The following is a 25,017-nucleotide window of genomic DNA, read 5'->3' on the forward strand; positions in this document are numbered from 1 at the left end:
CCCTGGGTTCAATCCCCACCAAAGACCAAGACAAGAGCTACATTTTAAAAGGAAAGTAAAAAGTACAGCTCTACGAGCACACTTTCTGTTTAAAACAGTAACCAACAACAGTACATAAAACAATAAGTGAAAAGGAAAGAAATCTCCTAGGTTCATTTTCCCACGGAACAAAATGATGACTTGCTAACTCCAATTGGCGAGGCCCTTGGTTCATTTCACTAAGCTGCACGCCCTCTAGTAGAGGCTAGTCAAAGTAAAAGCTTAATAATCAAAACTCCCTACGTGCATCTAACAGCAATATTGCTCCCAATCATTGAAACAAGGTCCAATGAAGGCAACATTTCATCTTTTTTTCCTCAGAGGAAGGTGACTTTGAAGAACTTTGAGGCATTTCCCTATTTTCAGGAACCCGTACTTCCTCCCACTCCCAAGCACTTCCCGAGAACCCGAAGCACCAGGACCCACACACGGACTGGTGCCTATGCTGCCTGATTACTTTAACTGAATACAGCAAAGAAAACCTCCGATAAGTACAATTCTTCCCTACGTGTACTGCCAGCTCTGGCTAAAACTGGGTCAGCCCGCCACAAATCAAGGGCAGCCCTCAAACACCCATTGAAGAGACAGACTTTTATAATGCAAATGCCCATTCCGTGGTGCTAAGGAGAGCGAGCACTGCAACCCTGCCTGCCCTTTCAAGGCAAAGAGCCTGCGTGAAAGAAACCCCGAACCCTTCCTTGACTTCGGACTCATCTTCCCCAGCTCTTGGTTAACGGAAGTGCCAGCACAATTTTCTGAAGATAGCAATTTCAATCAATTACCACACCAGTGCTACTCAGAGGCTGGCAAGAAGCAAATTAGAGCCCAACATCAATATAAAAGAAACTTCTTCCTTCCAAACCCCCAGCACCCTTTAAAGACTGTAAACACGAATAGAAAGCCTTAAGAAGAAACAGTGAAACCATCCATGGCATCAATACCCCTCTAACTCGTTTCCTAAAGTCTGGGCAGTATCAGCAGAACACCAGGAATTTAACACTGCTTTTAAAAGAACACTATACCAAACTGTATGAACTATGCAGTGGCAAAAGCTGATGTTGCTACTGGCACATTTAATTAAACACACTCTCTAAACAGATTCTCCCAGGTAAAGCCATGATGGTTTTGGCCTTGGTTTTATCAGAAGTCATCAAGAGAGGTCACCAACTACACTCCTGCTACAGTGTTATCCTAAGCAACCCCTCCCCCACCCCTCCAACAGCCCCACCCAATATTACTTTATCTGTGGAATTCTCTGCTGGCCTTGGCCTGGAAAACTGGGTGGACCCTGTGGACAGGTATTACTCTGACCATTTTTTTGAAATTGGCTCAAACAGATGGTTCCCAGCAGCATAAAGCTGTGGTCTTCATAAACCTCAATTTGAGGTTTATAGAATAATATTAACTAGTGATTCCCACCCCCTTTGGAATGGAGAAGAAAAGACAAATCAAAAGATATTTCAAAATAGAAAAATCATCATTTTAAATATGAAACCCTCCCAACTTAAAACTGTTAAAGGTGCCAAATGGGAGATAGCAGAATAGTCTGTTTTGTTGTTCAAAGGTTTAACTATTAAACATGAGAATCACAACTTTGAAGTGGGGCAGGGGAGAATTAAAAGGCAGGAGCAGAAGAAGGGAGCAAGAAAGGGCCCTTGGAGACCTGTTTGCTCGGAAGGGCCCTCTTAGTACTCCTCGGGGTGCCCAGGCTGGAGGAAAGCAGAGGGTTACACAGGACACTTAGCAGACTTAACATTGGATTAAACACACTACTGCAAGTTTCAACAAATGTTCATGGCATACGTAAAACACATTTACAACAAGAAAGAAGAGAGGCACCTGGAGACATCTGACACTGGGCATGCTCTGCAGGCAACTCAGTGCGCACATGCTCTCTACCAGGTTGGCGCAGCCTAGCCACAAAGACCTTGGCACAGAACACTGCAGGATGACAAAAAGGAAGGAAGAGAAGAAGCAGTTAGAGGTCGCAACAAGTCACTCCTTCACACAGGCAGTGTTAGTCGGGGCAGGGGCGCACCCATGCAGTTTAGAGGGCAGGGATGGTCCTGAGTTTCCTGAACCCTGGGGAGCAGGGCCCTTTCTGTCTTCCAGACAGGGATTTTGTACTGCCAACCATTCATTTCACAGGATACAGTAAACAGAATCAAGAGGGAGAGAATGGTTCCATGAAACCCACTAGAGGGAACTATGAGTCTGAGAGTAAAGCAAGACCACTCAAGAGAGTGCGACAATTCCCTAAGAGTAAGGGATTCTGGTCCCTCACACAGTCCCAACTGCTTAAGAAACTACTATAGCAGGCCTTCTGAATGTACCCCCTACCCCAACACTACACTGTAAGAAAACGGAGACTCAGGTGTTGAATACTTTGCACAAGGACACACAGCCTAGGAGGAAGAGCCAGGACTTTAAGGTTCGGTTTGTTAGCTATCAAATCCCACATTCTTTCCATAAGACCAGGATGCCTCTATGGAAACCCTTTGGTGACCCCAACATTCATTATGCCAATTCAGTTTTACACTTCTCCACAGTATAACTGCAGGAGACTTAAGAGAATGAGGCAAAGGAACAAGACAGATAAGTGATAGATACAGGCAATTAAAACTGCTTGAAATACATGTCATTTTCAGTGTCATCAACATCTCTGCATTCTTCCGAGTTTTGTGACCTGGAACTTTTCATTCTGGACTTTACAAACTTGGTGACAAGACTAAGAATTAAAAGCTTAACTCACTGACTCCATTCCACCCTTAAAACAAAACAAGAAAACTTGTTGCTTTCAAAGGAACTAAGAAAATGGAAGTGAACATATATTATAGCTAATATACAGTAACTATCAGACTATAGCTTTATACATACACTGGGGGTACGGGGGAGACAGGGTTTCTCTGTGTAGCCCTGGTTGTCCTGGAACTCACTCTGTAGACCAGGCTGGCCTCAAACTCAAGCGATCGGCCTGTGCCTGCCTCCCAAGTGCTGGGATTAAAGGCGTGCGCCACTGCCACTCCTAGGCTTACGCTGTGAACGCTCTACCATCAGTACAAGTGGATTCTTTAGAATCACCTAGAGAGCTTTGCTTGAAACAGACAGACCTGGGCTCCAGCATTTCCTGCTCACTAGTTATAGCTCACTCACAAGGTAGATATACTGGGGTTATTTAGAAAGGGCCTGTGAATTCAGGACACAAAATCAGAGAGAACAAAGGGAGGAAGCTGCGGGGCATTTCTCTAAGCAATGCAAACAGCACACATTTCCAACCTGAGTGTTGACTAAAGGCTTAGCATGGTCAATAGGGTGGCGAAGCATGTGCTGCTCCAGGACAGGCTTTGTTGCTCAACACTTCCACAGTGTCGAAAAGAAACCACAGGAAGACCTGAGCACATTTTATAAAAGACAGTGGAAGTGGCTGCCATTTACTGAGCTCCTCTGACCGGTTCCTATTAGGACAACTGTCACGGTAAACTCTCAGGTCACTCCTGAAGGGCAAATCCTATCTCGGTCAACAGGTGATCTACAAAACACCATCTTGTCTAAGGTTCTGAGGAATGCGGGCTGGTTCTACCACAGCAAGCTCTCGACCTGCAGGAACTATTTATTATGCACACTAGTTCTATCAGAATGTTTTACTGTGTGGTCAGAGAAAGCCCCACACCACATGTTCATTACCTGGATTAGTTAAGGTAAATAAACTCCCAATAGCCTCAACAGTTCAATTCAGGATTCTCATTTTGGTTGTTGTTTTTCCTTATTGGAAAAACAGTCCTGGGGATAGAACCCAAGACCTCTGCACATGCTAGGCAAGTGTTCTACAACTGAGTAGAATCTCCAGCCACAAATTTAGCTTTCTTTCTGGAATATTTAGCTTGCTGAAGCACAGAATCACTCAGCTCCTAGGCAAGAGAGTAAAGACCATATCAGCATTCTCTAACACCAAATTAACAAAGCTCGCTTGCAATCAAGTTTCATTTATTCAGTAAATAGTCACGTTCCTCTCTAAAGCTTCCTTTCTGCACCTGCAGCGAGGACTGAACTCAGTCTCACGAGTTCCAGGAAAGCTTCCTGAGCTATACCCACAAATCTGCTTCACAACTTTTTTTTGTTTTTTTTGGTTTTTTCGAGACAGGGTTTCTCTGTGTAGCTTTGCGCCTTTCCTGGGACTCACTTGGTAGCCCAGGCTGGCCTCGAACTCACAGAGATCCGCCTGGCTCTGCCTCCCGAGTGCTGGGATTAAAGGCATGTGCCACCACCGCCCGGCTTGCTTCACAACTTTTTAAAAAGTATTCCAGAAGACTTGTTTGCTTGCTTTGTTGTCTTTTATTATAATTTTTAATGGGGGGGGGGGCGCTAAATGCCATGACACAGGGGTAGAGGTCAGGGGATGGCTTAGAAGAGTCAACTCTCTCCTTTTACCCTCCACACGGTTGAAAGGGTTCCCAGGATAGAATTCGGGTCATCAGACCTAATAGCAAGCACCTTTACCTACTAAACCATCTTACTCGCCCCGTTTCTGTTTTGTTGAGACAGAGTCTCACTATGCAGCCTAGGCTGACCTCAACCCTGTGATCCTCCAACCTGAGCCTCCCCGCCGCTAGAACTACAGGTTGTTTGCCGGCTCGTCCAACTCTAGTCAGGAGGAAAAAAATCCTCTAAAGGACTCGCTAATGATCTGTTTCAAGAGTTTACCTTCCTATCATCCACAGCAGACACTACAGAAAAATGGTAGGAGTGATCCCTAAGAGCTGACCGACCGTGTCTCATGGTGCTAACCACAACTCAACACCAGTTCAATCTTTATACACAGTACTTTCCCCAATATTCAGAATAGGAAAATGGGTTTAAAGAGATGCAACTTTCTTGTCTAAAAACCACAAAGTGCGAGGTCTGAGCTGGGGCTGATCCTAGCAATCCTAAATTAGAGTGCCAGCTCCCCAGCTGCTTGAGAACAGGAGCTGCAGAGACAGCAGGCTCCCAGGCACCGCCCACCTGGGGCTGTAAAGCAAGAGCCAAAACCTAGCTAGCAGTCAGAAATCTCAACTTTCAGCTCACCCAGCTCTGCCATCTACCAGGTCAAGATGAGGGCTAAGACAGCAGCGGTACTTAAAAGGCCTTAGAATCTGTGTTCCATGCCCACACCCAGCTGTCCTGGAGATAGCTGACCGAAGTTTCACACTGCTGGAAACAGTCTTTACTCAACAGAAAAGACCACTGTAGGAAACCCCTGCACCTTGTAATAAGGACGTTCACATATGCTGCCCTAAGCACCAGGAAGTTAGGGGTCCAACCTGACAACGGGCAAAAACAAAACATTCACTAGCCTGAGAACACCAAATAAAATGAAACTAGGACCTTAACAATAAATTGATTCTTGACACTTCTAATTTACATTTTAGGACTTGGTTGGAAATTCATGTTGTCATTTTTTTTATAATTAAAAATGTCTTCTCGTCAGCTATGTTCACAATGTAACTATTCCCTCCTTCTTGTGTGTGTGTGTGTGTGTGTGTGTGTGTGTGTGTGTGTGTGTGTGTAAAAAGATTTACTTATTTATTAAGTATACAGAAGAGGGCGCCAAATCTCATTACAGATGGTTGTGAGTCACCATGTGGTTGCTGGGAATTGAACTCAGGACCCCTGGAAGAACAGTCAGTGCTCTTAACCTCTGAGCTATCTCTCCAGCCCTGTATATATATTTTTTAAGATAACAGTCAAATATCTTATCTACTGTCACAGCGGGTCTGAATGGCATATTTGCCAGTCTTAACAAATATGCACTGACCTGGTCACTAACCCACCAATACCAGGCGAGCCTTTCTTCCTGCAACTTTAGCATCAAGCTCCAGAGACTTTCACAAGGACCATCCCAGGGGCCATAAACTCGCCACTATACAGTTGTTACCATTTCATATTTAGCTGCTTATAATGCCCAGGATTCTAATTTATGATTACTCATATTCATAGAAAACAAGAAATTATTCCTACTAGGTTCTGGCATTACCGGCAAATATACAATCAGGAGGAATACATTTTCCAACTCTAAACTCAAATAAAACACTGGCCAAGGAAGCCAACAATGCTTATTGACTGCCACATTCATCACCATCTGGGAAACACTTAAGTCAATAAAAAACCGGAATAATAGCTCTTTGGCATTTTTCAAAAGCAGAAAGTTTATTAAAGGGGGTAAGAGAGACATGTCCTAGGCTCTCTCTATTACCATAGGAACCACAAATCAAATGACAAGTAGCTGCCGCAACCTTGTCTTCTCACTGGCCAGCTTGCACAAATGCTCAAGGCTACCGCTGGTCTAGTTCTAGATGGCACTGTTCCCAATCTCCTGCCCTGACTCCTTCTCAAAGAGGCAATTCTTCTAAAGCTGTGTACAGAGGTATGTTCCATATCTCTCGAATGTTTCTTGATTTAGAAATCTGCATTATTATTGGTTTCCTAGAATCCCCTCAAGTATTTTTCTTTAAACCACTTCCCACCAAGTCAAATCATTAACTTCATCTAATTCCTATCAAGATGCCGGAGATGACCAAGTTGAATGTCTTCAACCCCATCACATTCAATAAAAATGTATCTGCACTTACATCTACCTACACAGAAAAAAAAAAAAAAAAAGTTCCTCTAGACACAGGAAGAGACCTAGACGATGTATAAACACACATACACACCACAAAAAGGCAACTTATCCAAAGGAGGAGTCGACCAAGCTGAAAATGATGAGTAGGGCAGCCGGGGAAAGCAGGAAAAGCTGAGTTTCCAGCAGAATGAAGAGCCTAAGCTTAACTAAGCAAAGGTATAGACAGCTTCTGCAAGGGCAAAGCCAGAGGAGCATTGACACTTAACGAGGGGCCACAGAGACGGCTCGGCAGGTAAGAGCACTTAGCTCTCCGGGATCCGAGTTCAAGTCCCAGCACCCACACTGGGTGTCTTACAACCACCAGTTACTCAAGCTCCAGAGGATCTGACACTTATGGCTTCCATGGGCACAAGCACTCATGTGCATATACCTACCCCTTACATACATCTCACACACACACACACACACACACACACACACACACACACACACACACAAATAAAACAAATCTTTTTTAAAATGGGTCATGGTTCTTAGCCCAACAAGTAGGTAATGGAGGACACTATCAATCCAAAGTGGCTTCAAAAAAAAAAAAACTGTTTCTAGAATGTGTAGTAAACACACAAGTATGAAAAGTCTATTAAAAAAAAAAAAATCTGGGGCTGGAGAAATGGCTGAGTAGTTAAGAGCACTGTCTGTTCTTCCAGAGGACAGGGGTTCAATTCCCAGCATCCACATGGCAGCTCACTACTGTCTGTAACTCCAATTCCAGGGGATCTGGCATCCTCACACAGACACACATGCAGGCAAAACACCAGTGTACATAAAATAAAAATAAATTATTAAAAAAAAATAATCCAATGGTAACAGGCAGAAGCAAATAGTACAAAACCACACCTGTCTTTAGAAGATTACTGTAAATTTTGTTCAAACTAAGTATGAGTGCTTGGATCATTTACTTCTGTTAAGCAAGGTATTTAAAAACTTAATAATCAGGGACAGGAGAGAGGGGCTCAGGAGGTGGCGTGCCCGCTGCACAAGCATAAAGACCAGTAAGTGTTCAGATGCCCAGCACACAGAAAAGCTGTGTGGAGTGGACACACTTGGAAACCCTCACACTGGGGAGGCAGCAGGAGGAACCCTGGATGGAGTTCTCCTTGGTCAGTCGACTAGCTCACCACTGAGCTCCGGGTTCAGGGACCAGCTGTCTCAAAAGATAAGGTAGAGGGCACGGCACTGCCTCCACACGGCCGCACGGACACCCGTGGACAGACACACGCACATAAACACACACACACACACACACACACACACACACACACACACACACAAATGAAAAAGCACAATTTGAGGAAAAGTGAAAAGGCTATCTCGGGGCACTACAAGCCATTCATTTATTTTCACTTTACACACTGCAAACTGTGCTCAGCTACAAGACGTGCAGGAGGAGCCAGTACTTGCCAACACTCAGTACATGTCCTTTCCCCAAGACTTCCATTATACCCTCCTTATAGAGGGAAAACAAGGGTGTCATGGTAGTGAAATGGGGATACTAGAGAGGGAGGACAATAGAACACCCATTTCAGGGGAGGGAGGCAGTGGGCAGTAATATGATCTCCTGAAGTTTAGAGCTTCAGGACTCACTCAAATTTCTCTTCAAGACTTCATTCATCTCAAGACAAACAGGACAAGCATTAAAATTAATCAAAATTAGGAACTATGCTATTGTGTCTAACTGCCTGACTTGTCACTTGTCAAGAAACAACGGTGTCTGCTACAGCAAAAGACCACAAAGCTTTTCCAAGTCTCAAAAGACTCAGCACCTAGGCTTCTAATGTTAAACAGTGACCTGTAAGATACAGCAAACAGCTGGGCGATAGTGGTGCACACCTTTAATCACAACACTCAGGAAGCAAAGGCAGGTGAATCTCTGAGTTCAAGGCCAGCCTGGTCTACAGAATGAGTTCCAGGATAGCCAAAGCTACATAGAGAAACCCTGTCTCCAAAAACAAAAAACAGATGATACAGCAAACATTCAACAAAATAACTATTATTTTTAAAATAAGGCCTGGTAACCTGAGTTCAGCCCCCAGATTGTACAATGGAAAAAGAGAACCTATTCCCCAGAGCTGTCCTGACTATCAGCCACATCATGACCCATTCACACAAACATGCACGCACGCACGCACGCACGCCCGCACGCAGTAGTAGTAGTAGTAATACTATTAATTCACAATTTAATTGCATTTTTCATACCTTTAAAAAATACAATACTGATCCATACCTTCATGTGTTAACAGTCTTTCAAATAGAATGACACTTTGTTAAAACAAAATTGGACAATAATGTGTCATGTGACCATGACAGGTCACATTTAATTCTTAGCACGTGTACTTTAGAATTGCATACGTACTTGCCACTGACATTACACCAGATTATTTTCAAGCTGATACTGACTATTGAGATATACAATAAGGGAACAAAATAACAAGGGGTAAAGAAAGATACGGGGAAGAAAAGGGAGAGCACAATAAAGAAAATGGAAATTTACTATCTGCTGAGTAAAGGCCAAACAGTGATAGAATTAGAACTCAAAGCCAGAGCCCAACTTATTCTTACCCACTATTCTCTCAGTTTTGAGTGATGATCCAGGAAAAAGACACTCAAACCCCAAAGCTCACAAAACCATCATGATCTGCATGAGCATTTCTGGAAGAGGGAGAGATGAAGGCTAACGAATTTGTTTGTCTGTTCATTTTACATTGCTAGAGAATGAACCCAAGCCATTAGGGAAGGAAGTACTGTCAACGACCTATGCCCCAACCCTTCTTTTGCTTTATGAGCAGCACAGAGTTTAATTAAGGTTGCTACAAGGGCTTGGGTGATGAGTTATGTACAGGAGCACATGCGACTAAACTGTCAGTACCTACACCCCTTAGGAAAAGGTCTCTCAGCCGGGCGTGGTGGCACATGCCTTTAATCCCAGCATTCAGGAGGCAGAGGCAGGAGGATCTCTGTGAGTTCAAGGCCAGCTTGGTCTACAGAGCTAGTTGCAGGACAGGCAGTGCTACAAAAAGAAACCCTGTCTCAAAAAGAGTCTCTCCTCTTGCCCTGCTTATAACCATGAACTGAATTAGCAAGGTGGAACCAGGAGAGTAAGGGCCATCCTCTCCTACATAGTGAGTTCCAGGCCAGTCTGGGGTATATGAAACCCTGCCTTTAAAAAAAAAAGTAGATCTAGAATTCTGACTCCAAACCCCCTGCTCCCTTTCCTAATTTACACTGCTTATCATTCTCTGTTAATATTAGACTCTCCAAAGTGGCACCTCCCTTGGTTAATTCACATTTTCTCACTCTGCTGCTCATCTCTCAGTCTTTAATGGACTGTAACTGAGGAGCTGACATGATATAGCCTCTGAGGTGGGGCCGCACAACATGGATTCACAGTGGGAAAAGCACGTGTATCATTGACTCATCAATTTACAAGTAAGATATTATTACATGAAGGGGAAAAGACAAAGATGTCCCTTAGATCAGATCACTATTCATAATAATAAAGAAAACTCCAGCCGGGCGGTGGTGGCGCACGCCTTTAATCCCAGCACTCGGGAGGCAGAGCCAGGCGGATCTTTGTGAGTTCGAGGCCAGCCTGGGCTACCAAGTGAGTTCCAGGAAAGGCGCAAAGCTACACAGAGAAACCCTGTCTCGAAAAACCAAAAAAGAAAGAAAGAAAAGAAAAGAAAACTCCAGCAACACGGACCAATCAATAAATTACGGATTACCCATAGGAAAGGCATGTTTCTGCCACACAGGACCATCCAGCAGAAGATTATTCATGATCCAGACAGGTGTTCATAGAAAAATTCCAAGACACAGAAGTAATTTGAAAAGCTTTACATGAATAAAGGCAGTAACTCAGGACTTACAATTATGATCCCATTTTAATACATATAAAATACTCAGAATAAGATGCAGTTATTTTTATTTCATTCTTTCAGTCAGCCACATACAATTGGAAATATAGCATCCATGCTTCTGGATCCTATCTCCTGAGCGCACTTCATCTGCAACACTGGCCTTTCCATCCTCACTGGGGATCTGGTCACAGCAACCTATCCCTTGACTGCAGGCCCCTGACCTTCAACAAAAGGGACAAGCAGATGGGGATAAACAGCTGTCAGTTTGGCTACACTCTTATTGGCAAAAGCAGTACCGTAGCTACCAGATAACTGAGTTCCAGTCAGAAACCCAGTCTTCCATCTAAGAGGAACAGTACTTTATTGTGGCAGCCCACGCTCTACCATGTTCTACACCACGAGGACTTTCAGCTGACAGGACAGAAGTGGTGTCTTGGTTGTCATATTTGACCTAGAAACCGAGGCAAGCCGCCATTGGCTACTTCTTTCCTTCCCATTGGCTGTGGCTCCGTGGGTTTGTGCCCTCAGGGTCCCTGTGTGCTGCAGACTTGCAAACCAGCTTGACACTACTACAAGGTGGTAGCCGCAGAAGGTGGTTAGGTCACAGGGAGGAGCATCGATCGTCACACTGAGAAGAAGCATGTAGGTCAGGGGTTCTCGGGTGGTCTCTTTGAATGATCTTCTGCCATTCTAAAGACACCTCTCACGTCACAAGATCCTCACAGAGACCAAACAGATGGAACGGCAGATCCTGGACTGTCCGCTTCCCAACTGTCATCTACACAACCTCTCTTCTTTGTAAGGACCCAGCTTCAGGCATTTCGTCATGACAACAGAAGACAGATCAATATACCCCCCCAGGGACAGGGGCAAGCTCGTCTATTCCAGGTCCTTCTACCTCACAAACCAAAAACCTTCGAGTGTCTTTGGAAACCTCTACATAAGATTCTAACTCCCTTCTAGCATACCAAGTTTTCATGTGAGAGAGTGCACAATTTATCATGTTTTATATAGAACAACAGAACATATGGGAAGTCAAAAACTTTTCTCCATATGATAAACACTCTCATTTTCTCCTAGGAAGAAAAAGCTATTTCAGGAAGATAGCTGGAGAACAATTAACCTTTTCATTTTAAGTTGTTTATTTATTCAAAAATATTTGTTGTACAGGCCAGTATACTAAATGCTTCAGCAAACATTGTAAGAAACCATTAAACCAAATATTCTGGTGTCAAAACTATTTATGCAAATAAAGCTCTATTTTCCAGTTTACTAAAGGGAGAAATGTAGCTAATTCCTTACAGTACAAAGTGCTGTAAACAACCCTCATCTCGCTGGCTTAGCACTAAAATTAGCTGGTATTTGAAAAATCTTTTGTAGATCAACTGCAAAAGTGATTCCTGCCCCTGCAAACTATGAATCAATGACTAAAATGGGAAGCAAGGGTCTGGAGAGATGGCTCAGTGGTTAAGAGCACTGACTGCTCTTCCACAGGACCCGGGTTCAATTCTCAGCACCCACATGGCAGCTCACAACTGTCTATAACTCCAGTTCCAGGGGACCTGACACCCATGGCAAAATACCAATGCATACAAAATAAAATAAGTTAACTTAAAAATAATTCAAAAGAAAGGAGAGCAAGCTGGGCATGGGACTCAGGCCTGTAACCCCAGCACTCAGGAGGCAGGGTCACCTTGCCGAGCTATACAGCCTAGGTTACACAGTGGTAAGTTCCAGGACAACCTACACTTTACAGTAAGTTCCCAGACAGCCTAGGTGAGAGCAAGACTGTCAAAAACAGAGGACAAGAAAAACCCAAATCAAAGCGCTGTTGGTGCACTCCTTTAATCCCAGCACTCGGGAGGCAGAGCCAGGCGGATCTCTGTGAGTTCGAGGCCAGCCTGGGCTACCAAGTGAGTTCCAGGAAAGGCACAAGGCTACAAAGAGAAACCTTGTCTCAGAAAAAGAAAAAGAAAATCAAAACAAAACTAAACTATGAATTCTGCTAGCAGCCTTGGGAATTCAAACCTTACACCATCTAAACAAGCCTCTGCAATCTCTAAACATTAATAACTTTCAGGAGTTAACCAGTCTCCTCTCCCCCAAATAAACACCACCATCCCCCAATGGTAGGGCCTCAATGCCCACATTTTTACAAACAACAGACTTAGCAGTGCTGATCAAAATTTTGCTTCTTCAACAATTCAGAAGTGAGGAAGCACAAGCTTGGCTACCATGGGGCATGTTTTATTAGCCCTTAATTTTAAAAACTTTATTACATTTCTATTGGTTTATTTTGTGTACATGACAAGTGTGTGGAAGTCAGAGAATAACTTAAGGGAGTGGGTTCCCTCTTTCTACCCTGTGGACTCAGAATGGAACTCCATCCTCAGGGCTCCACCTTGGCAAGAGGTGGCTACTGGTCACACACCCTAAACTGACCATAATTTGAAGAAGAACGCTGCATGCTCTACAGCCCACTCGGTACCCAGAACAACTGAGCTATCTTTCAGGCCAGCCTCAGGAAGATATTCCTGGGCTAGTTGTGAGTCTCCCCGCCACCCCCTACGAGACACACACACACACACACACACACACACACACACACACACACACACACACACAGAGTCTGCTTCCTGCAGGTAACCAGGTAAAGGAGACTGCTGCTCACTTCTTGAAGCCAGGGATTTCACTGGATGCTGAAGCTGAAAAGGCCTTTAGAACCATTGTGTTCATCCCATCCTTACACTGCTTTTCCAGCCAGGTCCTCTACAACTCTAGCTTTAGGCTGTTAGTATGTAGCCATTCAAAGCACACAATCTTAACAGCAGATGATGGTAATGATGGTAAAAGCTAAAAGCTACTGGGTGGTTTTGCAGATGTGGATGCACTTCAACACTGTTCTCACACAGACAAAGCAGTGAAGCCATGCAAAGCCCTATACAAATTTCAGAGATGCTGGATGCTTATCATCTCGCCACAAACCCTTTTTAGCACCGTTTCAAAAATTCTATGACTGATTTAGTTATCAGCAAATAATCAAAATACTCCACAAACCAATAATAACACAGATGTCACCAACATAAGGAACTGTCCAATAACTAAGCAAACACAGAATGAAAAGGTGTGATGGTACACACTTATAACCTCAGCAACCAGGAAGCAGAAGCAGGAGGAGGCCTTCAAGTTCCAGCTCAGCCTGTGCCATGCAGAACAACTTCTGAGCCGCACAACATTTAAGTGGTGGATTAGCCATCTGTAGGAAGGGGCTGGGACATGGCTCAGTCAGGGATGTGCTTGCTTTGCAAGCAGAAGGTCCTGAATTCAGTCCTCAGAACCCATGTAGAAATGCCAGGCGTGGTGGCACAGCATGTAATCTCAGTGCTGGGAGGCAGAGACTAAAGGACACCTGGGCTTGCCGGCCAGCCAGTCTAGTCTACTTGGTGAGCCCCATGCCAATGAGAGAAGAGACCCTGTCTCAAAAGAGATAGACAAGCTTCCTGAGGCTGCCACCCAAGATTGACTGTCCTCTGGCCCTGATTCACACATACACACACAACCACGCACATACCAACTCTCATTCAAAGGGGGTGGAAGGGAGCTGGGGAGTTACCTTAGTCAGTAAACTGCTTGACTTCGATCATTGGGACTTGAGTTTGATCCTTATAACCCGTGCAGGGGAGAGATGGGTGATAATGTACAGCTGTAACCCCAGAGCTGAGGAGGCAGAGACAGGCCGATCCTTGGGGCTCCCTGACCAGTCAGCCTAGCCTAATCAAGTTCCATGAGATAGAGATACTGTCTCAAAAACCTAGGTAGAGAGCATCTGAGAAAGGACAACCAGGACTGACCTCTGGCCTCCATACACATGTCTACATGGAATCTGTAGAAATAGAAACAGCTACCACAACTGGGAGGTGAAGACGAGAGGCAAAGATGAAATTACTGCCTCTTCGAAAATAATCAGCCGGGCAATGGTGGTGCATGCCTTTATTCCAGCACTACGGAGGCAGAGGCAGGTGGATCTCTGTGAGTTCAGGGCCAGCCTGGGCTACAGAGTGAATTCCAGAACAGGCAGGGCTACAAAGAGAAACCCGGTCTCAATTTTTACAGAGATAAAATTGCCGGGCGGTGGTGGCACATGCCTTTAATCCCAGCACTAGAGAGGCAGAGTCAGGCAGATCTCTGTGAGTTCGAGGCCAGCCTGCTCTACAAAGCAAGATCCAGGACAGGCAGCAAACTACACAAAGAATCCCTATATCGAAAATACAAGAGAGAGAGAGAGAGAGAGAGAGAGAGAGAGAGAGAGAGAGAGAGAGAGAGAGAAAATAATCAAATTAAAAAGCAAAAAAATGCTTTAAATATAACAGGAAAACTACTGAAAGTTATTAATTCTCTCCTCAAAAACTCTACTTGTTATAGCCAGGTGTTCTATAACAAGAACCAAAACAGATTATAAGCAATTGGCAAAACAATAAATCAAGGTATAACTTGGTGTTCTCAGGTCCTTACAGTACTTGTATACAACAGAAGCTCAAATATCTGCTGAATGAGCAGCAAGCCAACTCTAGAAAAGTCTACAGGGCAGGCTGGAGAGACTGCTCAGCAGTTAAGAGCACTCATTTGCTGCTCTCCCAGAGGACCCAGGTTCAATCCCCAGCACACATGCGGCAGCCACAACTGCTCGTAACTCCAGTTCCAGGGGATCCAACAGACAGACACGCATGCAGGCAAAATACCAACGAACATTAAAAAGAAAAGTCTACAGGTGAAGTAAAAATCTGACCACCAGGTTTGGTAAACAGCTGCAGTTTTTTTTTTTTTTTTTTTTTTTTTTTTTTTTTTTTTTTTTTTTTTTGCTACATCACCCAATCACAGTGACTGCTCACACACTCCAAAGTTGAAGCAGAAGATTGTGTGGGAGACAGAAGAGAAATTTCTCCCCCGGTGAGCTGGGCAACAGATGAGAAGAGGATTGCTGAAGCTGCCTCGCCTAACCTGGGTCCACATACACCTTTCTTCTCGGGTTATAAATTCCCTTGGGGGCTTTAAACAGTTGTGAGTTTTCTATGGCTTTCAACTGGAAAGTCCTAACAAACCTACTATTTAGTCCAAACAAGGGAACCTGCTGTAGTGTGCACACCTGCAATCCGAGCACACAGGAGGCGAAGGCAGGAAAATCACGGCTACCTCATTTACATGAGACCCTATTTCCAAAAAAGTAATTAGAAATAAATTTTAAAAAGCCTAGGCTGTAAAAATCTGGCATTCTACAGTTGAACAGTCTTAACCCTCTATCATTTCCCTTCCTATAGAGTCATGAAATTTGCTGACACTGTAAAACTAAAGGGTCTGAAACCCCATCCCTGCTGGAACTGCAGATACAGAGCAGGGAAAAGCAGTAAGAGACTGAAGAATGCAAACTCTAAGATTATGAAAGGAAGCACGACAGAAGAGAGGAGCCTACACTTTCCAAAGACCTGTGGAACCCACACTGAGCAACCAGACCTACATCTTCACGGCAACGGGGCTACTAACCACTGATGCAAACAGCCAGTGTCCTAAGAGAAAGCCAGTTTACCATGAAGACACAAACTCCTACCGACACCGCCCAGCTGGCCCTTCTCATGCCCGGCCAACAGTGGGTTCTAGCCTCACCTCACCACCAGGTTTTCTCCTACTCTCTCGGACTTTATCTCCTTACATGGCATGGCACTGTAATCACACAGTACAGTTTAAGTCAGTCGGTACATTTGTGAACTGAGACCAAGAAAAACACTTAAAAGCAAACTACGTGTGACTGGGGCTGGAGAGAAACTCGGCAGGAAGTGAGCTTGTTGCTCTTGCAAAGGAACCAGGTTCCATTCCCAGCATCACATCAGGTGGCTCAAAACCACGTTGTAACCCTAGATCCAGGAGTTCATGCCCCCTCTGGCCTCCTCAGGCACTGCATGCTCACAGGGCACATCCACATACTCAGGCACATACACATTAAATAATTTAAAATTTTTTAAAAATTATAGACTAATTACTACTTATTGTCATTAATACTAGTGTGTAATGACTACCTACCGTGGGTGAACTGTACAGATTTTCACTAAGAAGTTCTATGTTGTTTCAATGACCACTTCCTTAGAAAGAATACACCTGCATATACATTCACCCAAAACAACACACACACACACACACACACACACACACACACACACACACACACACACACTTTTTAAGAAAGAATGAATGAGTCTTAAAACCCTGCTGAACAAAGCGAAGCAAACATAGCCGAGTACACAGTATATACAATGTTCTATGACTCTGTCCGTGACATTCCAGAACAGATTGGATTAACCAACAGTTACAGAAAGCAGGACACTGGGGGTGGGGGTGGCAGAAGGATAGTGACTGTAAAGGGAAGTAAGGGAAGTTTTTGAAAGCATGGAAACGAACCATGTTGATTATGGTGGTGGTTATAGGAGCATATGTATTTCTGAAAACTCAAACACTACACTTAAAATAAGTAGTACATTTAACTGAACACCAACTCTAATAAGTTGATTGAATAAAAAGCAAATCAAGGGGCTGGAGAGATGGCTCAGAGGTTAAGAGCACTGCTTGCTCTTCCAAAGGCCCTGAGTTCAATTCCCAGCAACCACATGGTGGCTCACAACCATCTGTAATGAGATCTGGTGCCTTCTGGCCTGCAGCCACCTATGCAGGCAGAACACTGTATACATAATAAATAAATAAATCTTAAAAAAAAAAAAAAAAAAAAGCAAATCAAGGCTACAATAACGATACCAGCACACAACCTTTAGGCTGACTGACAAGAGCTGGCAAACTATCAGTGTCAGATGAAAATGGAAAGCTACCTCAGGGAGAGAAGCTTCAACTGGACCACTTCATCCCCCTGTGCTCACCCACAGCCTAGCTCTCCAATCAACTGTCTTATCGAAGTTCCCTATCATGCCCAATAGAAACACAGATTCTGCCTAGTTAGAAGTGTTATCAGCCAGGCAGTGGTGGCACACACCTTTGATCCCAATGCTCGGGAGGCAGAGGCAGGCGGATCTCTGAGTTCAAGGCCAGCCTGGTCTACAGAGCAAGTTCCAAAATGACCAGAGCTACACAGAGAAACCTTGTCTCAAAAACCAAAACAAATTTTAAAAAAGTGTTATCCACAGGAGCAGCCAAAAATTGGAAGCAACTCCATTATTTATCAACATTAGCCAAGTACTCAGCAACCCAGCTAGTCTAGCCACCCAGTAAAAAGAGCAATGTACTAGAAATGGAAAATGTAGAGGGGCAAATTACATATGCACAAAACAGGAGAATTTCACCAACATAATAATGGGGAGAGAACATGACCATGTAACTGAAAAAGAGAGCAGTTAACCTGTACATATCTTTGGGAGAGTTGGCTGGCAGTGGGAACCTTCAAGGGCTTGGGAAATGGTCTATATCACATTCTGAGTGGCAGTCATAGTATGTGTTATGAAATTCACTGAGCTATATAGTTAAGGTGTGTTATTTCCTGTATATAAGCTACATACAATCAACATTAGTAATCACACACATGTGCACACACGCACCACCGTTTTTAATCTATCATTATTCACTTCCTTTGTTTCCCAAGAGAGTCTGTCCCTCCGAGTGTCTGGGATGAAACTGCTCAAATCTGATACCAAGCAACCAAGGAGAACTTCTGACAATACAAATGGTCTTGAGGTGGGCGGTGGTGGCACACGCCTTTAATCCCAGCACTTGGGAGGCAGAGTCAGGTGAATCTCTGTGAGTTCGAGACCAGCCTGGGCTACCAAGTGAGTTCCAGGAAAAGCACAAAGCTACATAGAGAAACCCTGTCGGAGGGGAAAAAAAAATAGTGAACAAATGGTCTTGAGATTTTTTTTTTTTTTTTTTTTTTTTTTTTTTTTTTTTTTTTGGTTTTTCGAGACAGGTTTCTCTGTGTAGCTTTGCGCCTTTCCTGGAGCTCACTTGGTAGCCCAGGCTGGCCTCGAACTCACAGAGATCCGCCTGGCTCTGCCTCCCAAGTGCTGGGATTAAAGGCGTGCGCCACCAACGCCCGGCTTGAGATGGTATTTTTTAAATATATGTAACAGAGGTTGTAGGAAATTTAAATAATATATTATTTTTAAAGGTTTATTTATTTATTATGTATACAGCACGCATGACTACAGGCCAGAAGAGGGTACCAGATCTCATTACAGATGGTTGTGAGCCACCATGTGGTTGCTGGGAATTGAACTCAGGACCTCTGGAAGAGCAGTCAGTGCTCTTAACCTCTGAGCCCAATACATTATTTTCTCTCCAGCCCAATACATTATTTTTTAAAAAGAACTACACAGAACTACTAGAATTTAAAATTTAAACACAGTTAAAGAGATGTCACATAAAAGAATAACAAGATAAATATTTATGTACAACTTTCAAAAGTACAATCCATGTAGAAATTACATTTTTCTTATGCAGTGTTGGGACTCAAATGCAGGGCCAGGAGCACACTACACATGAGACCTACCACTGAGCTACAGGCCTTAACGAGGCTATGTATTTTGCCACCTACTAACAGAATTAAAGTTACAGTGACAACAACATACTGATATCTACCAAATTGATCAACAGATTATAAAAATCAAATGGCCAATTTCAAGAATGTGATCAGTGAATATATGTATCTTAGCTGTAAAAAGCATTTTAAAGCTGTTTTTGTTTTGTTTGCAGAGCTAAGAACTGAACTCAGAGCCTTGCCCATTTAGGCAAGAGCTGGCACTACTACTGAGCTAAATCTTCAACCCTAGGACTTTGTCCTTTAAAGTTTTAAGACCTCACAGGTCTGGCAAGATGGCTCATGGGTAAAACGCGCTTGCATCTTGCCATGTGGCCCTGAGGACCTAAGTTCAATTCTTGAACTCATGTCAAAGAGCTACCTGTGATGACTCACAAACTACACCAGTAATTCCATGACTCCTATGGTGAGATGGGAGACAGAGACAGGAGAATCAGCCTGACCCTGCCTCAACGCAAGGGAGGAGAGGACCAACCCCCAGAAGCTGTTCTAACCCCCAAGCACACCAGTGGCCTGTGCACGTCCACACTCTCACACACAAACAGTATGTCTTTTCTTTTTCTCTAAGAAGTACATTCTTTTGTCAATCCATAGGCCTATCATGCTCACATCTATCCGTACACTCTATCCAGTCTATATCTAAAATGACTCATCTCCTCCTCTTCCACCATCTGTTACTAGCTTGTCGTTTACTCCCTCAAATAATGCAACAGTCTATTAACTGCTCCAATTTTTCTTGTTCCAATGCAGCCTCCAAACTGACTGCCAGAATAATCCTGTAAAGCACGGATGCTGCTCCGACTTCCATAATCCACATCCACCGCACTCATCTTCTGGTCCATGTAGGAATCACAAACTCACATGTATCTGCAGATGTCATGAAGAGAGCATGACGGGGCCACAGTGGACAGGAAAGCACAAGTTCTGGTTTAAAAGGCTTCAGTTTTCACACAAAACCAGAAAGGGATGTTTTGACATGCAAAGTCCCAATCCTTAAGATCTGTGCAGAATAGCCAGGCGGTGGTGGCGCACGCCTTTAATCCCAGCACTCGGGAGGCAGAGGCAGGCGGATCTCTGTGAGTTCGAGGCCAGCCTGGGCTACCAAGTGAGTTCCAGGAAAGGCGCAAAGCTACACAGAGAAACCCTGTCTCGAAAAACCAAAAAAAAAAAAGACCTGTGCAGAAAAAAATTCTCTGCGGACTCCTACCTGTACGTACAGTAGTCTGTAACTTATGACCTAAAAGAAGTCCGAGATTTAGTTATAACCTTGGAAAGATATTATATCATCTACCTCAGATGCTTCACTCAGCTGTACTAAGCAATCCATGGGACTACTTACTCATCCTTCCTCATAGAAATCACACACCTTTGCCAGGCATGGCTGACACATACCTGTAGCCCTAGTCCTTAAGAGGTCCAGGCAGAAGATTGTCATAAGTTCAAGGCCAGCCCAGGCTATATAGTTATACTCTGTCTCATAAAAATGTGAGGGACAGGCCAGGCGGTGGTGGTACACACCTTTAATCCCAGCAGAGGCAGGCAGATCTCTGTGAGTTCAAGGCCAGCCTGGTCTACAGAACAGGTTCCAGAACAGGCTCCAAAGCTACACTGAGAAACCCTGTTTGGAAAAACAAAAACAAAACAAAACCATGAGGGACAGCAGGTACCTGCACTCACATTCACATAATTAAAAACTAAAAGGGGTGGGGTGGAGTAGAAAAACAGATCAGTGGTTAAGAACACTTGCTTTTGCAGAGGACCAGGGTTCAGTTCCCAGGACCCACAGGGTGATTAACAACCATCTGTAACTCCAGTTCCAGGGAATCTGAGGCCCTTTTCTGACCTTCATGGACACCAGGCACACATGTGGTGCACATATATACATGCAGACAAAACACTCAGACACATAAAACAAAACATACAAAATCTAAAAAAGTAGAATTCATGTTAAAAAGAAAACAAGAAAGACAGCCTTCCAGCCATTGTCGTTTCATTACCTTTGCTATGGCAGCCCCCTGTCCCAGTACATCTATGCCCATGTCAAATTTCTGCCAAGCCTCCAGCCTACGGAGCTGGAGAGATGATGGCTCAGTCTTGTTGTGTAAGCATAAGGCTAGGAGTTCAGATTCCAGCAGCCATGTAAAAGCTGGGTGCCCCTGTGTGTGCTTTAACCATAGCATAACCTAGCCCAAAAGGTACAAGCTCCACGTTCACGAGAGACGCTGACTTAAAGAGCAAGGCCTCAGAGTGAAGGGAAAGACACCCAACACCTCCCTTGGGCCTCCTGCGCACACATACACCACACATAAAAACAACACTCACACACAAAATAAGCAACTAAACGTCCCTTAGGAAACTGCCTTCCTACTAACTCCCACAACACCAAATAAATTCATGTCTCCACACAAGACTGCAAACTACTGGAGCAATATACATGCTTGACTCTACTCTGTATTTCCGCATTACCAAAGAAGACATGCTCAATAATGAATGAATGAAACTACTTACCTACTTAGGGAACAATGTGCACCTCAATTTGATGGTCATTGTGTTAAAAAGATCCCTTAGGTTTTTCAGTAGAGACTATCAAGGTCAGAGGGAGGAAACTGAAATATTAAATTTGAATGAGAAATAACATGAACTCAATAGTTCTTTTTCAACATATTTCTTAGCCTGTCTACCACAAGGGTCTACAACCAGTGACAACAAAGAGTTTCTAGAAATAAGCCCCATAAAAAGCCACAGTGTCACACAACATAGACCTAAGACAATTTGATCCAAAAAGCCAGAAAATACACGGGCTGGTTGGGGGAGGGGGGGTGCACATCAAAAGAAAGTGGGAGCTAGCTAGAAGGGGTTCTCATTAGCCAAATCTGGGACACGGAGAATCAGTAAAGCTGGTAATTGACTGTTAACACACCAAATAAACAAAAGCCCACGAGAGTACTGTGGCACAGATAGAGAGGTGGAGAATCAGGCTAGTTCTGTGAACACTAGCTGATAAACAGAAAAAGAATGACAACTAGACCACCATTTTTGTAATTATAAGGAGAGACTTCTTGTTTGGGATACTGCAGTCTCTAGGTGAGGAGCAAGACTGTGAGAAGGTACCAAACAGTGCCCTGCAGACAAAAGCACCAAGAGCAGAGGAGAAAATTGCAATGACTACAGAGACCTGGCTGCTGCCACCTTAACCAAGGGACAATGCACAGCTCCTAATGCCTCGTGATGTGATCCGATGTGAGACACATTCCTCCAGTGATGAAGCGTTCCTACCAAAAGCTCCAGCTTACAGGAAGTACAGACGCTAAAGAAGCGACACCGCAAGGAAATACTCGAATGCAGAACGGTGCACATCACTGCCCATGTACAAGGCAACTCACTAAACTGGGCTCTTCCGAGAAGTCAGTGGGGAAAAGAAGGAAAAACCAATAAACAGCCTGTTCTAAACTAAGAGACTAAGTACAAACTTAGGGGCAACAATACCATAATGCTTGCAACCTACTTTCTTTTTTTGTTTTTGTTTTTTTCAGCAAAGGAAAGATTTGCACCAGGGTAAGAAAGAAGGAGGTAGGGGAGGAAAACGAAGAGAGAGGAAGCAACACAGAAGATGCCAAGGTGGTGCTGAGCCCGGGGAAAAGAATGCTTGCTCCTGTCTGACTCCAACTATGTGCATCTGCTACTTCTCATGCCAAGTCAGGAGGCCAAGTCAGTCAGTGCCAGAGCAACTACCAGGCAAGCAGAAAGCCCTGGGGTTGGGGTGGACAGGGAGGAGGACCACAGTTTTTAAAACTTCCACTTTAGAAGGCCACTTAACCACCATTAGAGACTCAGGAGACAAGTGAAGCCATGGCAAAGCCTGAACGAGGTGCAATGAGGAAGACCACATTCAAGTCTTCGCATACGCTGGGCAAGCCACTGAGCTAAACCCTTGCCTAGGGCCAGCCCTTCTTTCAAAGGACCTACCCAGCCCACCTTCTCCTCAGAATCTGCCCTAAAGTTACACTCTTCAAATGTGAACTGGCATATGCACAAAATTATTTTTGTAGCATTATATGTTATAGCAAACAAAAGACTGGAAATGACCCACACACCATCCATCATTCCAGACTAGCTACACAAATTACAGCCTATTTAGACAATAAATCAGCTTGCATTTTTAAAAGTATCCCTCAAAAAACGAGAGCCCTTTGGGAACTGATATGCAAGATGATCACATTATATTTTACCTTAAAATAGGTAAGATTCAGGGACTACACAGATGGCTCAGCAGTTAAGAACACAGAGACCTGGATTTAATTCCCAGCACCCACTCAGTAGTTCACAACTGTCTGTAACTACAGTTCCAGGGCTTCCAATGCCCTTTTCTGGCTTCCTCGGTTACCACGCACGTGTATGGTACACAGGCATGCATGCAGAAAAAAAAATTACACATACAATAATATTAAATAAAATAATTTTATAAAAAAAAGGTTCAGGCTATGCATGCATGACAGAGCATTCCTTTAATCCTGGCACTCAGGAAGCAGAGGCCGGCAGTTCTCTGAGTGTTCAAGGGCAAGCTGGTCTACATAACAAGTTCCAAGCTACCCAGGACTCTAGTGAGACCCTCATCTCAAAATAACAACAATAATAAAAACATTAGTAATAATAAAAAACTATATACGAATATAGAAAGATGATGCATGAATGTAGAACAAGAGCCTTGCATTTTCTTTTGCACTATGTACCCTATGGTTCATACCACACATACATATAATTTACTTTAAAATGTGTCAAGTACTGATGGCCATCTCCATCGGTCTTAATGTAGAAATAACATGTAGTTAAAAAGAATTGAGTTCAAAATCCCTCAAGAAGGGCATGAAGTAATAGCTAAGCAGTAAGGAGCATTTGATAGTCTTGCAGAGGACCCATCTTCAGTTCCCAGAACCCATGTGGCAGCTCATAACCATCTCGGACTCCTCTTCTGACCTCCATGGGCACTGCACACATACGGTACACATATATACAGGCAAAACACCCATACACATAAAATAAATGAATAAATCTTTTTCTAAATCCCCTGAGGAATGGTGAATTTGAGGCCAGCACGAACTACACAAGGAAACTCAAAATGAACTCTCTAAAGAAGTGCTGCACTAGAGACCAACCCAGCACCTCAATTAGTCCAACAGAGCTCATTTTGACTCCAGCTCTGCACAGCTGTTTCTTTAACTGACACGTAGGTAAAATAGCTGACTTGTATTTAGGCTCCATGTTGTGATGTTTGAAAAGTCTTTCAAAACACCGTGTTGTACTCTCCAGAGCGGGGGAGAGGCATTCAGAACTGAAGCTGGCTAGGAGGGTGGACAGCATTTTCCTACCCTGCTCAAGTTCTTTTTCTCTCATTTTAGTAAGCAGATGTAGAACTGAAATTGTGTGAATTAATGAAGGATGTATGGTGGCTTTTTGAAAACACACTTTAAAAACTGTGCCTCTATTGATCAGCCAGTTAAAGTAAGGGAGAAGACGGCACGGAATGTATGTGATGACGTCATCTGGGAACAGGAACAGCAAGCAGGAGTAAGGAAATCAGGGTGGCCACATCACAGCCCATCCCTGTGTTGGCATTCCCAGACACAGTCTGGGTTTGAGTAATCTCATAGCTCTATTAATAAAGGCAGATACATGAAGGCAAAGGCTACCAAATTTCTCTATTTGGTGAGCTCAGAGCAATGTTACACATAGATACCTCTATCCTTAGATCTTCTCATCTCTAGGCAAATCAAATTCGTTATTCCTCTCAGCCAACATAAACTCATTCTTTCTTCTCCCCTAATCTCGTGCTCTATTACAGTATAACTCATCCTGAGAAAGAAAGCAAACATCTACCC

The 25,017-nt window shown here is 43.8% G+C and overlaps 1 protein-coding gene across 6 annotated transcripts in view; it reads right to left on the reverse strand.

The window, feature by feature from the left end:
• Fbxw11 (F-box and WD repeat domain containing 11) overlaps positions 1 to 25,017 on the reverse strand; it is a 105,295-nt gene that overhangs the window by 64,152 nt on the left and 16,126 nt on the right. For 2 of the 6 annotated variants that reach the window (XM_028857797.2, XM_028857798.2), the window contains exon 2: positions 1,879 to 1,980. The exons of the other annotated variants lie outside the window; for them this stretch is intronic. In XM_028857797.2, coding sequence (XP_028713630.1) covers positions 1,879 to 1,980 — 102 coding nt within the window. The remainder of the gene's footprint in view (positions 1 to 1,878; positions 1,981 to 25,017) is intronic. 6 annotated transcript variants of the gene reach the window in all.

Source organism: Peromyscus leucopus, chromosome 8b, assembly GCF_004664715.2.
Source record: "Peromyscus leucopus breed LL Stock chromosome 8b, UCI_PerLeu_2.1, whole genome shotgun sequence".
Taxonomy (NCBI): Eukaryota; Metazoa; Chordata; class Mammalia; order Rodentia; family Cricetidae; genus Peromyscus; species Peromyscus leucopus.